Source organism: Candoia aspera, chromosome 16, assembly GCF_035149785.1.
Source record: "Candoia aspera isolate rCanAsp1 chromosome 16, rCanAsp1.hap2, whole genome shotgun sequence".
Classification (NCBI taxonomy): Eukaryota; Metazoa; Chordata; class Lepidosauria; order Squamata; family Boidae; genus Candoia; species Candoia aspera.
The window spans coordinates 344,781-360,372 of record NC_086168.1 but is presented as its reverse complement, the minus strand read 5'-3'; the positions used below and the strand labels follow the sequence as shown (position 1 = coordinate 360,372).

General features: G+C 46.7%; 1 protein-coding gene across 6 annotated transcripts in view; it reads left to right on the top strand.

The window, feature by feature from the left end:
• SARDH (sarcosine dehydrogenase) overlaps positions 1-15,592 on the top strand; it is a 69,432-nt gene that overhangs the window by 18,427 nt on the left and 35,413 nt on the right. For all 6 annotated transcript variants that reach the window (XR_010068771.1, XM_063316036.1, XM_063316037.1 and 3 more), the window contains 3 exons: positions 1,990-2,090; positions 10,538-10,642; positions 12,547-12,676. Coding sequence is in view for 5 of the 6 variants with exons in the window: in XM_063316036.1 (XP_063172106.1) it covers positions 1,990-2,090; positions 10,538-10,642; positions 12,547-12,676 (336 nt within the window). In the remaining variant the exon portion in view is untranslated. The remainder of the gene's footprint in view (positions 1-1,989; positions 2,091-10,537; positions 10,643-12,546; positions 12,677-15,592) is intronic.

Here is a 15,592-nt window from a genome sequence, read left to right as displayed (position 1 = left end):
TTATGTGTGTTTCTTGCACGTAAGCCCCTTCTGTGCTGATCATTACTAGGACTACTCCTATTTACCCACAGATATTTATGAAATCCACAGACCTGGCAAGTGTCTTTCGGTTGGCTGGTGATCCTCAGACAGAGAAACCTTTGATCTTCTGTTCTTCCATTTGTCTTCTGACCTATGGCCTTTTAGAAGTGCGTTCTGGGGTGCATTTCTTCTTAGCACTCTTCTGCACTGTGACCCTGAATGCTCCTCTGAATTTTCTTCCAGTTTCACCCAAAAGATCATAAATCCATCTTTTGAGGCAGATGGGCAGTGATGAAATTTGATCAATCAATCAATCAATCAATCAATCCTTCAATCCTTCTAAGGGTGAACTACTCATTCCATTTTAGGTTTACCAACTAACCTTACTCTGGACAGAAAGCAACATCAGCCCATCTTCAGTGGCCACTGGAGCTGTCTAATCCACGTTAACCATTATAACCCCTTTAGCTACCAGCCAGATCCTTCACTTCTCCCCAGAATCCCCTCAGGTGGTTTTTTACGCTGCATCTGATGCCCACCTGCAGTCCCCACTTTTCCTATGAGAACCTGAGCTAACTCGATCTCTGAGCTTATCAACAAAGTAAGAACAAACTTTTTCGTTTGGGTTTCTGCATGGAAGCATAGATCTGTGAAGAGCCAGGGAGAGACTCTGGTGGATGAAATCACTGGCTTCTTTAGATTTGTTCAAAATAAAAAGGGGAGGAAAGAAGATGGTTAACAGCTATTTGGTGAAGATGACAAGATGCTAAGCGGTAATAAAGAAGAGCTAGAGCTATTCAAGTCCTACTTTCTTCAGTTTTCAACAATGATCTGCATGTTCCACCAAGAAATTAAATGGGGCAGGATGAAGGGGCAGGACTGAGTGATAGAACTATGGTAGAACTAAATAGTAAACTGAAATACCCTAATCATTCAAAACTCCAAGGCATGATTGAAATGGGAGACTGAAAGAATTAGCTGACGGTCTGGTCCAGATTTTATGCTTGAAAAGTCCAGGAGAACCGGTGAAGTGCCAGATGTCTAGAAGAGAATCAGAAGGGGGAAAGGAAGAGGTGACAGGGCATGTCACTTCTGCACCCCTCCTGTCTGTTCTATGCAGGACATTTTTCTCTTCCCTGAGGCTTTTCAGTAGAGCAACCCTCTCAAGTCCCTTCATCTTCTCTTCCAACAGGGGGATGAGTTGGTACTTGCAGCAGGTATACTTTGAGTCATTGCACATACTTTGTGAATCATGGTGATGCTTCCCTCACTGTCCATGTTGCTTGGAGCCTCCCTTGCCAGCTCTTCCAGCAAAACTCCCATGCAAACATTCCCTGGATCTGAGCTCCCAGAAGCTGCCTCTGTGAATGAGAAGTAGCCTGGACTCCATCTTGGCCTTCCCAGCAAACCCTTGTTCTTTCTCCCTGATTTATTCACTCGGGGAACTCGCTCTCTGGAAACTGATTCCTTATATGCCCACTGAGCTGCCTCAGTTTGGTCAACCAATGCATTGATCATCATCAGCTCTCAGGATACTGTCAGCAGCAGGTAGCCAGAGTTAGCAGTCAGTCAGGAACAGGATGTAGTCAGCCACCTTTCTCCACTTTCTTCTCCTTCAAACTCTCTTGCCAAACTCTTATTTGCTCCCTTGTTTGCTGGCTCAGTGATGATGAGGGAGGGCAGAGGGAGTGCTTTCTGCAGCATCCATCCATAAGTTTATGACCTGATCAACAAAGGAAAGAATATGGCAGGGCTTGGCCTCCCTCTTCTGTGCTATCATCAGAATATTTTCAAAAATACTTTTTCCTAATCTAGCAGCAACCCTGAGCACACAAGGGCTACCAGGCAAACTTCATTTTTACCTAGTTTCCCCTTCTCTGAGTCCTTTTCAAAGCCACAGCCCCTACTTCAGCAATGCCCATCTTGAGGGCCATTCTGATGACCGCAGTTGTTCTCCTTCTCCCACAGGTGTGTGGGCCCAAGCCCTGGGGGAAATGGCTGGCGTCAAGGTGCCCCTGGTGGCCATGCACCATGCCTACGTGGTGACAGAAAAGATCGAGGGGATCCAGGTCAGTCTGTGGGGACTGTTTTCTTTAATGCTGGGGTCCTTAGTAGCTTTCTGATGAGCTTCTATCCTTGTGGGCTGGACCAAGGGCGGGATACTAACATTAGTAACAGCAGTTGCTACTGAGTGATTCAGGTAGTGAGCATTTAGTTATCTTGATTCTAAGAATCTTTGCACTGGGGGAGGACACTCCCTTTGTCACACTCATTGCACATGCAGCCCAGAGGTTCTTGAGGTGCCCTGGGCTTCTCTCCTTCTCACGTCAGGATTACCAACTCTTTCTGGAATATAAATGTGATCCCATGGTGCCTCCTGGGGGCAAAGGGTGAACCCAAATTTCCTGCCTATTTATCTGGTTGCCTGCCTGCTTCCTGCTACTCACTGGGCAGGAAGAATACTACATACTTAACTTTCCTTTTCAAATGTAAAGCATATCATGCCCTGGTGGCCCTGAGATTCCCCTATGTTACCCCCCTCCGCAGGGAGGCAGGACCCATTTGATTGGCTCACCCCCAGCGACTGATGGACCCGATGGGGGACTGATGGGGTTTCAGAGGGAGCTGGGGGTTATACCCAGGGATCTACTGCATGGTCCAGCGGAGGTCCTGGCCACAACCTGGAATAGAGAAGCGGCTGGGGCCTTGGACAGGATCGTGCCTGTGCGGCCTCTCTTGCCCCATCGAACCTGGCACTCCCCATGTTTTACGGAGGAGCTGCGGGTTCTGAAGAGGGTTCAGAGATGTCTAGAGCACCACTGGAGGAAGACAAAGACCGAATCTGACCGAACACAAGCTAGAGCCGCGATTAAGGCCTATTTGTGGTGATAAGAGTGGCAAAGTGTCAATACTTCTCTGCTCTTATCGTGTCTGCAGAATGCCGCCCCATGGCCCTGTTTAAAATTACTCAATCCCTCCTGGGGAAGGTGGACCCAGTGACCCACCTACAGGGCTGTGCAGGGGAGTTTTCTGAGCATCTGCAGGATAAAATTGCTCGGATCCCTTCAAAGTTAGACTCCAAGAGTGAGGCATGGTCCTTGGAGATACCAAGGGAGCGTACTTACCTAGTTATCTGGGAACAGTTTGATCCTGTTGGACCCGAGGAAGTGGACAGGATCCTCCGGACAATAAATGCCACCACTTGTCATCAAGATCCATGCCCCTCATGGCTGGTGAAAGCAGCTCAGGAGGTGACATGTGGTTGGGTCCAGGCGATGGTCAATGCATCCTTGGGGCAGGGGGTGTTCCCAACTGCCTTCAAGGAGGCACTGGTACAACCCCTCCTCAAGAAACTATTGCTGGACCCTACTGTACTGGATAATTTTTGTCTAGTCTCCCACTTCCCCTTTTTGGGGAAGGTGGTTAAGAAAGTGGTGGTATTACAGCTCCAGAGGGTCCTGGATGAAACGGATTATCTGGACCCCTTTCAGTCAGGTTTCAGGCCCAGTTATGGGATGGAAACGGCATTGGTTGCACTTATGGACGACCTCTGGTGGGAGCGAGATGGAGGGAGTGCATCCATCCTTTCTCTTCTTGACCTCTCAGCAGCTTTCAATACCATCGACCATGGTATCCTTTTGGGTTGGCTCAGGGAGTTGGGGGTGGGTGGCGCAGTTTTGCGCTGGTTCACCTTCCTCCAGGGCCAGTCCCAGTCGATGGTGATAGGGGGGGAGAGATCCGACCCTCAACCCCTCCATTGTGGGGTGCTGTATGGCTCGGTTCTCTCTCCTCTCCTATTCAACATCTACATGAAACTGCTGGGTGAGATCATCCATCACCACGGGATGAGATATCCTCAATATGCTGATGATACTCAATTGTATATCTCCATCCCAGGTGAGGTAAGTGATGCTGTGACTGCCCTCTCTCGGTGCCTGGGGGCTGTAGGGGCCTGGATGGGGAACAACAGGCTTCAGCTGAACCCTGGTAAGACGGAGTGGCTGTGGGTTAAGGGCTCTTCCGTATCCGGGACTTTGTCATCTTTGGTTCTGGATGGGGTTGCACTGCCCCAGACAGACCTGGTGCGTAACTTGGGGGTCCTCGTGGACTCACGGCTCCTGCTCAAAGAGCAGGTGGCAGCCGTGGCCGGAAGGGCCTTTGCACAGCTTCGTGTTGTGCACCAGTTACGCCCTTTCCTGGATTGGGAGGCCCTTCAGACTCATGCCCTTGTTATCTCCCATATAGACTATTGCAATGCACTCTACATGGGGCTACCCTTGAAGAGTATCTGTAATGAATGCCTATTCTAAAACACTATCAGACTCATGAGCAGGAATTCAAAGATATCTGATTTATTAAAGAATAGTGTGCAGGATCACAGAGAAAGCTGAGAATGATGAAAGCGCACCAAATGCAAACTAAAAACCCTCGGTGCAAATGAGATCCCTCCCCCCGTAGAATCTTCCCAAGTTCACAATCCCAGGTGCTCCTAACGGCTTCTGATGGTCTGCGGGAAAAGTCCTTGACGAGAGAACATAACCCAAACACATTCCATTGTAAGGAACACAGATACAGAGCTTGGTACAAGGTTTCACAGCAGCTCCCTCCCAAACAGAAACGCGCGTCAGCGCCATGGCATGTGAAATGTTACAATGTACAGTGTACATTGAAACAATGAACATGACAGTATCCGGAAGCTTCAGCTGGTCCAGAATGCGGCTGCGCGGGCTATTTTTGGCGCCCCTAGAAGGGCGCACATAACACCTTTGCTCCGTGAGCTTCATTGGGTGTCAGTTTGCTTCCGGGTCCAATTCAAGGTGTTGGTTATCACCTTTAAATCCCTACATGGCATGGGACCGGGTTACCTGAGGGACCGCCTCTTCCCCGTTTCATCAGCCCGTCCCACCCGATCATTCAGAGGGTGCATGCTACGGACCCCGTCAATAAGAGGATTCCATCTGGCGGGGTCCAGGAAGCGAGCCTTCTCTGCAGTAGCGCCCGCCCTTTGGAACATCTTGCCCCCGGAGGTGAGATTAGGCCCATCGCTCCTAGCCTTCCGGAGGAAGTTGAAGACCTGGCTCTGCCACTGGGCTTGGGGCAGGGAGGAGGATCGACATACTTGGGGTTGGTGAGACCACAGCCATCTGGATTTTATTATATTTGGTAGCTTTGCGAAATTGTTTTATAGTATATTTTATATTGAAATTTTATTATATATTTATTGTTTTGTATTGTAAACTGCCCAGAGTCCCTTCGGTCAGAGGAGATAGGTGGTAACAAATATGATAAATAAAATAATAAAATAAAATAAATATCTGTAGCTTTAATACTTTAATACAGAATTTTGGAAGCATAGAAAATCCAACTGTTCCTTACCTGTTTTTCTTTCCAGGGCCCTTGTCATCTTGGTTGTTCTGGACACATGCCAGTTTGTCAGCATTCTTCCGAAAATGTGAACTAGAACCAGAACTAGAGACAGTATTGAGATGTGGTATGATCAACAAAGAACAGAGAGGATTGATCTTGATGTTATCCTTCAGCCATGGATTGCACTTGCTTTTTGCAGGTTGATTATACTATTGGTTCAACCTATGGTCCACTGAGACATCCAGATGCTTGTTATATGTTCTTCTGTCCGGTGGGGTCTCCCCAATCCTCTATTCATGCCTTTCATTTCTTTCTACCTAATTGAAGGATAGCTGGAATAGGAGACAGTCACAGATTCAGGAGAATTCTGGCCAGCTGGAACAATGAAAGCAGCAGGATGAATTTCGACAGGGACAAATGTAAAGTCCTACATTGGAGTAGGGAAAATCAAAGGGACATGTTTAGGATGGGAGGGAACCATACCATGAAAAGCATCTGGGTGTCTTGGTGGATCATGAGCTGAACATGGACACAAAAGGGCAAATGCTAACCTAACTTACATCTTCAGAAATACAGCATCAAGGTCAAGAGGTAGCCTCATCTTCTTAATTCTGGCTTGGTCAGGCCATTCCTAACACATTTAGTTCTGGGCACATTTTTGGTAGGACACTGATAAATTGGACCATATCCAAAGGATAGCAACCAAGATGTGGAGGGGCCTGGGAGGAAAATGTTAAGAGGAGGGAGTTGGGTATGTTTAGCCTGGAGAAGAGAAGCCTGTGGGGAGACTTAATAGCTGTCTTCAAGTGTCTGAAGGGCGGCCATGTAGAATATGAGACAGGAGTATTCACAATTCTTCCAGGAGCTGGAGAAGAAACCATAGGGTTAGATTACAAGGAAGCAGATTTGGGTTTGGCATTGGGAAACACAACCTAGAGCAAAGAGCTGTTTGTCAGTGGAACAGGGAGCTCCCCTTCACTCGAGGTGTGGAAACAGAGGTTGGATGAAACAGAGGGATGCTGCTGGAGTGGATTCCTCCCTTGGGTAGGAGTTTGACTGGATGATCTCCAAGATCCTTTCCAACCCTTGCGTGCCATGATTCCTCTTCCCCCTTGTCTGGTCCTTTCTCTATTATGCACACATACACTTTTGATAGCCAGATAACGTGGGGCGGGGGGTGAGAGAGAGTGTTTGGGCTGCTTTTCCTATTGTTGTACAATTCAGCAAATTCCAGTTTGGAAGAAACAATCTTGAAGGTCACCTGGCATTTGAAATCCTTAAAAAGATGTTACATCACCCTGTAACCAGCCTGGGTTGATCTCAGAGGCTGACCAAAGTTAGCTTTGGTTGGTGTTTAGATGGAAACTGCCTGGGAATTCCAAGATTGTTGGTCAGAGTTGGAAGCCAAAAATCAAAGCCCTGGGGGGAGGCAATGCCCCCCCCCCTAACACTGCCAAGAAAACTGCAGAGATGCCGTCACCGGAAGTTGAGCTCCACTTGAGATGCATTGTTACAAGCAATCTTTTTAAAAGTCCTTAACACCAACATGGGAAGAGGCATACATAACTTTGATTTACAAAGAAGAAAATTATCCAGAGAAACCACAGTCTTATAGACCAAGTTCCTTGCTGAATGTAGGTTACAAAATTTTTACAACAATATTAGTTGATTGATTGAAGAGATGTGTTTTAGATATAATATGTATTGACCAAACTGGTTTTATCCAAAAGAGAATTATCAGGATAACAGTAGGTCTCTAATCAATATAACAGAACATATAAACAGCAAAAAAGAAGAAAGCTGCACTGATCTTTTTAGATGTGGAAGAAGCCTTTGACAATTTGCAGTGGCAATTCCTGCTGGCTGTATTAAATAAAAGAAGAATTTCAAACTTGGGTTAAAAGTATATACCAACGGCAAAAAGCAAGGATTATAGCTAATGGAGCACTCTTTGTGGACTTTCAAATCAGTGAAGGCACAAGGCAAGGATGTTCACTCTCTCTCATACTAATCATCATTGTGTTGGAAATACTGGCAGAAAAAGTTCAAGGTGATAAATACCAGATCTTAAAATCTGTGGAGAGTACAAGTTTAAATGTTATGCAGGTGATGTAGTACTTACCATCACAGAATCACAAAAGGCAATAAAACAGTTAATGAAAACAGTTCATAGTTTGGGGATTCTCTGGATATAAAAATGTAAAAAACAAAACAAAAATAATCACAAGATATTTAATGCAAGGTGAAATTACTCTTGCAGAAAGAATCTGGCTGTCAGCTTACTCAGCAAAATATCTTGGTTTGCATATGACAGGCAACAATCAAGAATTATATGTTAAATTATGGCAAGAAATCAAAAGAGTTACTGAAAGGTGGAGGAATCTAAAGCTATCTTGGACAGGATCAGTTGCAATTATCAAAATGAATGTATTATCCAGGAGAAACTATATGTTCCAAATGGCACCAATCAAAATCTCAGAACTTTACAAGAATGCCAAGAAACTGTCAGCAAATTTTTATGGAGTGGGAAAAGACCCCGAGTTAAACTAAAAAATTTTACAAGATTCCAAAGAGAGGGGTGGTCTTGCCCTTCCAAACTCTAAATTGTATGATAAATCAAATTGTTTGTTATGGATAACAGAGAGGATAAAATTCCCAAATAGCAGAATGGCAATACTGGAAGGACCTGGCTGAGGGTTATTAATATTAATATTAATAATAAGGACATATTATTAGGCAAAGTTTAATAACAGTATGGAGCTCTACAAAGGGAATAATAAGACCAACACTTTCACCTTTAGCTTCTCCTACAAATGCTTTCCATGCTGGAGATAATTAAAGTAAGAACAATGTAATTACATATGCAGGCATGGTTCATTCAGACTCAATGAACCAAAGACACAGCAAGAACCACTCAGGGCCAGAATATACCATGGTTGATATATTTTCAAATTGCTGGAAGGATATGATCAGACCTTAAGACTGCAGGAGGGACATTAAGGCAAAATGACAGAATCTGAAATGCTTATACAAATCCAGTACCATTTGTTAGGGCACATATATAAATTCTTACTCAGATATGACACGGAGAAAGAACAAATAAAAAGTGATAAAATAGATGCAAAATTTGTAAGAAACAATCACAGTACGACAATGGAAAAAATTATGGACTATAACATTTACTCCAAGCTACAACTTAAAAGAAAATTGGTATAAAATGTTCTACAGATGGTGTGCAACTCAATCAATAATATCAGAGATAGATAAATCATACAGTAATAAATGTTGGAAATGCTATGAAGCAGAAAGTACATTTTACCACATTGGGTGGACATGTAAAAAAAAACTACAATATATTATGCAGCATGGCAAATACACAGTTTAGTTTCCAAGGGAGCCTAAATATTTGTTAATATTGTGAATTAGCAGAAGCACAAAAAGAGGGGAGTTAGAAACTGAATTGCCTTTTTCTTCTTTCTTTTCAGTCAGTGTCAAAGTTGCTTTGTCCGTTCTTTTTTCTTTAACACGCACAGACAATAAGAAGTAATGGTACAATCAGCTTAGCAGAGAAACCCTTATTGTGCAGCAAAGAATTTGGTGTCATATGCAGTGATTTTTTAATGTTATATTCATGTTATATGGATGAAAAAGCTAAATAATCTAATGCCTATTAACGTTGACATTTTAAATCATTATTAATACTGATATAATACCTTCTTTTTTCCTATCTTTAATGATCTAAGTTATCTGAACTTTAGAGTGTTAATAATCTTTAGTCGATATTGTATAAATACCAGTGTATCAAAATAATATAGTGTATTATGTATGTTTCACAAGAAAAAAATAACTGAGAAAATCCTTAGCCGAAACAATTTTGAAAAGAGGAGTGGCTCTGAAGTACCGGGTCAGCCGCTGGAGAGCCAACTTCTGCCCCTAGGTGTCCTTCCGAGGCCACGAAAGGATCTCCGCAAACAGGCATCGCAGCTCCAGCCTCCAGGCGGCAGCGATCGGCTGCGCTTGGATGTCGAGGGCAGAGATGGCCGAGCTCCCTGGACCCCACAGAGCTTCTGCTTTTTGGCTTGTGGGCTCGGGGCATTGGCTGGGCCTGGGAGAGCTGGATGCTAAGTTTACCCTCCGCCGGACAAGCTCTCTAGGGCCCAGCAGCCCACCTCCCCAACTGTGGGGATTAAATGAAGGATAGTTCCCTGTATTGTTGATTGTGTTCTTCTTTTTCTTTTCCATCCTCATGCATTAGATTTTAGTCCTAACTTCCTTCTAGGAGCTTTAGGTAGATGCATCCTCCACTGCTTCCTCACCACAGCCCTGCGGGGTAGGTTGGGCTGAGAGGGAACGATTGGCCTCACTCATCCGCTGAGGTTGTGTGGCCAAGGCGGGTCTCCTGTGGTCCTTGCACTGTGGCTGTTTTAAAACTTACCAATGCTCTGCAATTTGGTAATTTACTTGGAGATTCTATTCTGTGAAAAAGCAATAGTCTTCCACAGCACTAAAAAAATGAGATTCAGAAACGGGGCTCTCGGCTGAAGGCCAAGGATGCAAACTCTGGAGGCTCTTGTGGGTCTGGAGCACCTTCCCTTGCCCAGCCCTCCCGGTCCCTCAGTGTTGCTCTATGGCTCCGAGAGTCCCAGGTCAGAATGGCCAAGGGGTCTGGAAGCTGCCTGGCCAATGCATCTGGGGGGCCCTGGGCTCGGAAAAGATGGGCTCCCAGCAGTCCTGCTCAGCGGCCCCAGGGGAACGGTTCCACTTGGGCCTTGAGGAGCAGCTGGTCTTTAGTGGGGCCTCCCTTCTGGAGGCAGCCGTCTCGGCTCTTGCGTAGGCCCAAGGACCTTCAGCCCTTCTTCCCCAGCCATTAGGTGGGGGGGGGGGGAAGAAGCCCAAGCCTGCTGCTTTCCACCACCAGAAGCCACATGAGGGGGAGACGGTGGGCAAAACGTGGAAGGAATCCTCCACGCAGCCAGGCAATAGCTTGTCTCTGGATCTACCCTTTTGACAATGTTTGTCACTGGCCCGTTTCACAACTCTGCTTCCTCTGGATAGGAGGCAGCCAAAAAAACAGCTAACCTCCGAGTGAAAATGCTGACCCGGGGAGCACTTTTCAGTCTGAGCAGTAATTTTCTCTGGGTATTTTTAGAATATGCCGAATGTTCGAGACCATGATGCATCCGTGTATTTGCGTCTCCAAGGTGATGCCCTTTCTGTGGGTGGATATGAGTCAAATCCAGTGTTCTGGGAGGAGGTGAGTTGTATTTTTAAGTAATGGCAAGGAGAATGTGTTAACAGAAGCGGTGCTGCTGCTGGGCGTTGTGTGTGGGTCTGGGTGCTGAGCCAGGTGTTTAAAAGGAGATGCTCTGCGCATCCAAAAACCAGAGCCACTGAGACATTAAGACTTCCCCTCTTGATTCTGAGAGCTTCGTCTCTCTGGGTTCTCATCTGGACAGCTGCTGTGGACCCTCTAGGTCCTCTTTGCCCCTCACACCTGCTTGGCGGCGGCTGCTCCTTCCCAGGCAACGGATTTGGAAGAGCACAGGATGGAAAATGTGGACTCCTCCAGGACTGGGCCTGAGGACAGAGAGCCGCTTTCCTAGTAGCCAGCCCCCTCTCAACAAGGTAGCATGCCATGGTAACTCTCTGTGTGTGGAAGAAAAACCCCACCTTTGCTTGCAGTCTGTTGTGTGACATGGCCCACTTGTTCTGCCTTGTGTGTAACACCTTCTTTAAGGGGAGAGAACCCACTGATCCCTGGGCCTGCCACTCAGTGAGAAATGAGCAAGCTGGCACTGATTTCCAGAAGGTGCAGGATGGCTGTATGGATTCACCTCTGAGTGGATATGCTCCTCTTGAGGGCAAACGCTCAAAGCAGCTAACAAATGTGAAAAAAATGATGAAAATTGCGTTTGTCACAAATAACATAGCAGCACATAAGAACTGGTCTCTGGGCAGATCCTCTTCCCAATCCAGTCCTGTGATAGCGGAAAGTCACCTTGATTCCCAAGGTGTGGATCTACAAAGAATCGGGGAGAAAGGTGGACATTCAAGGTTCTAAGAAGACCTGATGTGACAAACAGCTTGCTTTCCAGAAAGGGTGGCAATGGGCTTGCCCTTAGCCCCGCTGTGGGCTCCGCCGGGGACCTGGGGCCTCTGCTGTACTCTGCCCCAGGCCAGGGCTGGCTCAAGTACCCCTGAGTATCCCCAGAGAGACAATTTCACAACCAAACCCCATGTGGTACATTGCAAGCAGCCTTGGGGCCTTACTAGTGATCACTTAGGGATCCAGAAAAGTCAGGTGGTGGCACTTAGCCCAGGGAGGCATGGGAAGAAAGTGCCCTTGGGGGCCACCTGGAAGCTAGGTGTGGTCCAGAATGCAGTGGTGTAAGCAGTTAGGGCTACACCTTAGTGCACCCGCGTAACACCCCTGCTATGCAAGCCGAGCTGCTAGTAGTAATAGTACTAGCTGGCTAGTACCCACAGAGCCTCTATGGACCAGGGCCTGGTCAGCTGAGGGGCTGCCATTCACCCGTGTTTCTGCTTGTCCGGCATGATCCAATGGAGTTGGCACGCTCTGTGTCCCACCCATCTGATGGGACCGTGGAAGGGTGCCTCCTCACCAAAGCGCCTGCCCCCTGGAACAGCATCCGCTCCCTGCCCCCCCGCCCCGAATTGAAACTGCCCTGAAGGTGCTGTGCTTTACGTGAGCCTTGAAAACGTGGCTTTTCCCCCAGGCTCCGGGGTAGAACAGGGGTGTCGACCCGGATTGTACTATTCCAGTTTGCTACAATGTAAGTTGGTTCCCCCTGTTATATTTACTTCCTTTTGGCTTTGATTTCAGGTATTGTGGGTTTTAAGCTTGCACCCAGAGTCATTAATGAGTTGGGTGGCCTTACAAATCTAAATTGTAAGGACATAAGGAAATAAAAATACATTTTAAAAGAGGAATATTAAACCTCCATATCTGCAGAGCCCGAGTTACTACTTAAAGAGATTAAAATCATTCCACTAGCAAAGTTCAAAGTGAACAGAGGTGCTCTCAACAATAATGCTGGGTGCAGGCAGCAGGAAACAGTTTGGGGGGGCGGAATTTAATCTCTGATGTTGTGGCTGGTGCCCAGGGTCTGTACTGTAACGTATGTTTTGCTCTTCTAGGTGTTGGACAATTTTGCCTTTGGTCTTTTCAACCTGGACTGGGATGTATTCACACAACATATTGAAGGTGCTGTCAACCGAGTCCCAGTCCTGGAGAAAACAGGAATTAAATCAACAGTCTGTGGTCCAGGTAAGGACACCCAGACTTCATAAAAGTATTCACAATGTCAAGAACTCCTTTGAAGGAGGCGGGGAAACATCCCGTTAAGCAATAGCAAACAACCCTTCTTCAGCACAACTTTTTTACTCTTCCTTCACAGTCACATTTGAGGGTGGGGGCTTTTGATAAGCACAGGGTTCTTTTGGTTACTCTTCACTGTTGTCACAAAGTTATGGAATTAAGATGCACAGAAGGTTGGGAGCTGTCCCTTTCTGCTTAGTTTCCAATAGCCCACCTTTTAAGAAACCAAATCATTGCTGATGTTGCTGGGAGACTTTTCACTTCTCATCAGTTCATGTATCTTTACCCCCCCTTGGGAGAAGGGAGGTTGTTGTGGGCCTTCAGGATGCTGCAGACTGAAGGCACCTACAGAAAGAAGCTCTCAGCAGCCCACAAGTTTCTTCACTGTTAGCTGATGAGTTTCTCGTGAGTTGACCAGTTGTCCAGCCAGCGACCTGTTCCCCATCCTCCTCCTCCTCACATTTGTTTTCTGACTGGGGAAGGCCACTCTGCCAGAAAGTAGCAAAGCTACCCTTAGTAGCACCAGAGAGGGAGGCGCCATGATGCCTTGACTTCAGGAAGGAAGGGCAGAGCATATGAAGAGCCCAGAAGAGACCCCACTAGTGGGAAGCTGCCCCCCACCCCTGCAGCTCCAACAAAATGCTGCCGTGCTGTCTGCAGCGTTTTCTCTGGAGCAACGGCTGAGATGGACATCAATCAACTGAGTTGCAGGAGACTCCCCCACCTCAGCAACCTCAGGGGGACACGGGAGTGCAACCCTGATCCCAAATCAACCCAGCCAGGTGTGTGGGAGGGATCTGAGTGACTTTTACAGGAACTCCTCAGGCAGGTTTTTCTTTGCCAGCTGATGGTTCAGGTGGAGTTTGTTGTTCGTTCATAATTCCAATTTTTATGCTAAGAGATGGGATCAAAACTACAATTCATCAGAAGAGAATGCCATGAGAATTGTTAGCCAATATTGGCTTAAGGAAATTCCCTCCAGGTTCCCAGCGAGAGTAATCTGTGCATCTCTCACTGAAAATTCTTGAAGCAATTAACGCATTTTGCTTTCTTGTTGTAAATTCCACTGAGTGTCTCTTGGAGAGTAGAAGTGCCTCAGCCGGGGATGTTGCTAAAGTAGCAGCTGATCAGCTGATGGAATTGGTTCAGGGGTGTGCCCTGAAAGACAGCTTGCTAAGAGGAATTATGTCCAAGAATTCAGACTCAGCAGTTTCCGGCACAGAGCTTAGGTTTCTAGGGTGCAGCTTCCTGCTGAACCCCTTAGTTTGTTTTCAACCACCTCCCCAGGTCAGGTTGCTCGCCCTTGAGTGCCTTCTTCTGAGATTCTAATGCTTCTTTACTTTTGTTTGTTTGTTATTCATTCTTTCAGCTGTTCTGAATCTATGTAAGGTTAATTTTTTATTCTGTCACAGACTCGAGACCTTGGCACTAAGGCCTACCAAGTGCCGTTTTACAAGTGTCAGTGCTGTGGGCATAAACGTCCCCTCTGGATAAGCAGAGATTGTGCCTTGTTTGCCCCCCAAAAGGTCCCACAGTAGATTCTTGCATGGCATTTACAAAGCAAGCTAGACCCAACTGTTTCTCCCACTTTTGGGCCACCCTTGGGAACAAATTCTGAAGGGGTAGGCTCACCTAACCCTTCAACCATGACCCAGGAACTGTTGTTGGTTCCCTTAGCTTCAAGACACTGGTCAAATCTCCTCCATCTTCAGAAGGTCTCAGGTCTCTACTGCATCATAGCAGGCCTGCCCATTTAGAGCATTTCCAATCAGAGCAAAAGGAAAAGAGGGGGACAGCCTGTTGCCTCCCAAGTGCTGGCTGTGGCAGCCTTGAGTCCTCCTCTGGGTCCTGCTGCTGGTGGTTCCACCACTGATGGACTCCCCAGGGTGTCCTTCACACTGCCAGCCCTCTTCAGGCTCTGGCCATTCTGAGTGCCTTTGAGATCTGTTTTCCCAGTCTGCCCTCTCTTCTGTTGGGTTACTCGGAGGTGAGCTGTCTGTCCCTCTCAAGCATACAGAGACCCTACTTGTAATGGCAGGTGGGAAGGACCTTGGGAGATGGGGGAAGAGCTACAGCCAGGGGAATGGTCAGACAAGAGGCAGCTTAGACTGCAGAAGGAATGTGGGCGTGGCAAATGTCTTAGAAGGGACTCTCTCTTCCATAGTTTCATAGTTTCTCGGATAAGCTCCCATGTGTAATGATTGCCTATCCTAACAGAGTCAGACTCACAAGCAGGCACTTAATGATATCTGATTTATTGAAAGAATAGTATGCAAATACAGAGAAAGCTGAGAATGAATAAAAGTGCGCCAAATACAAACTAAAAACCCTCGGCTGAAAACGTAATCCCTCCCCTCACCCGACCGTAGCAACCACCCCCCTCCCAGGTGCTGTTAACCATTCTCCACTGATCCTGGGAAAGTAACCTTGAACACATGAGATAACCCAAACACATTCCAAACCAGCAGCCAACAGATAACAACTCCCTGAAGAGGAATCTTCCTCCCTCCCGAGATCAAACATGTATCAGGTAAATGACATGCGAAACGTTACGATGTACCAGGAACATTGAAACGGTGAACATGACATACCACCCCCCCAAAAATACTAAGGAGCAGGTTTCATAGGATAAGCAGCATGAAAACGGCGAACTAGGAGAGTTAACATCGCGGGCAGCCACCCACTCAGGGTGGGGGAAATGCTTCCATTGTACAAGGTACTGCAAGGTGTTACGAAGCCTGCGAGAATCAAGGACCTCCTTCACCTCAAAATGCTGTTGTCCGTCAATCATAATGGGCGCAGGAGGTGTAGGTTGGACATGCCAGCGATCAGAGTGGTTGACAGGCTTGAGCAAGCTGCAATGAA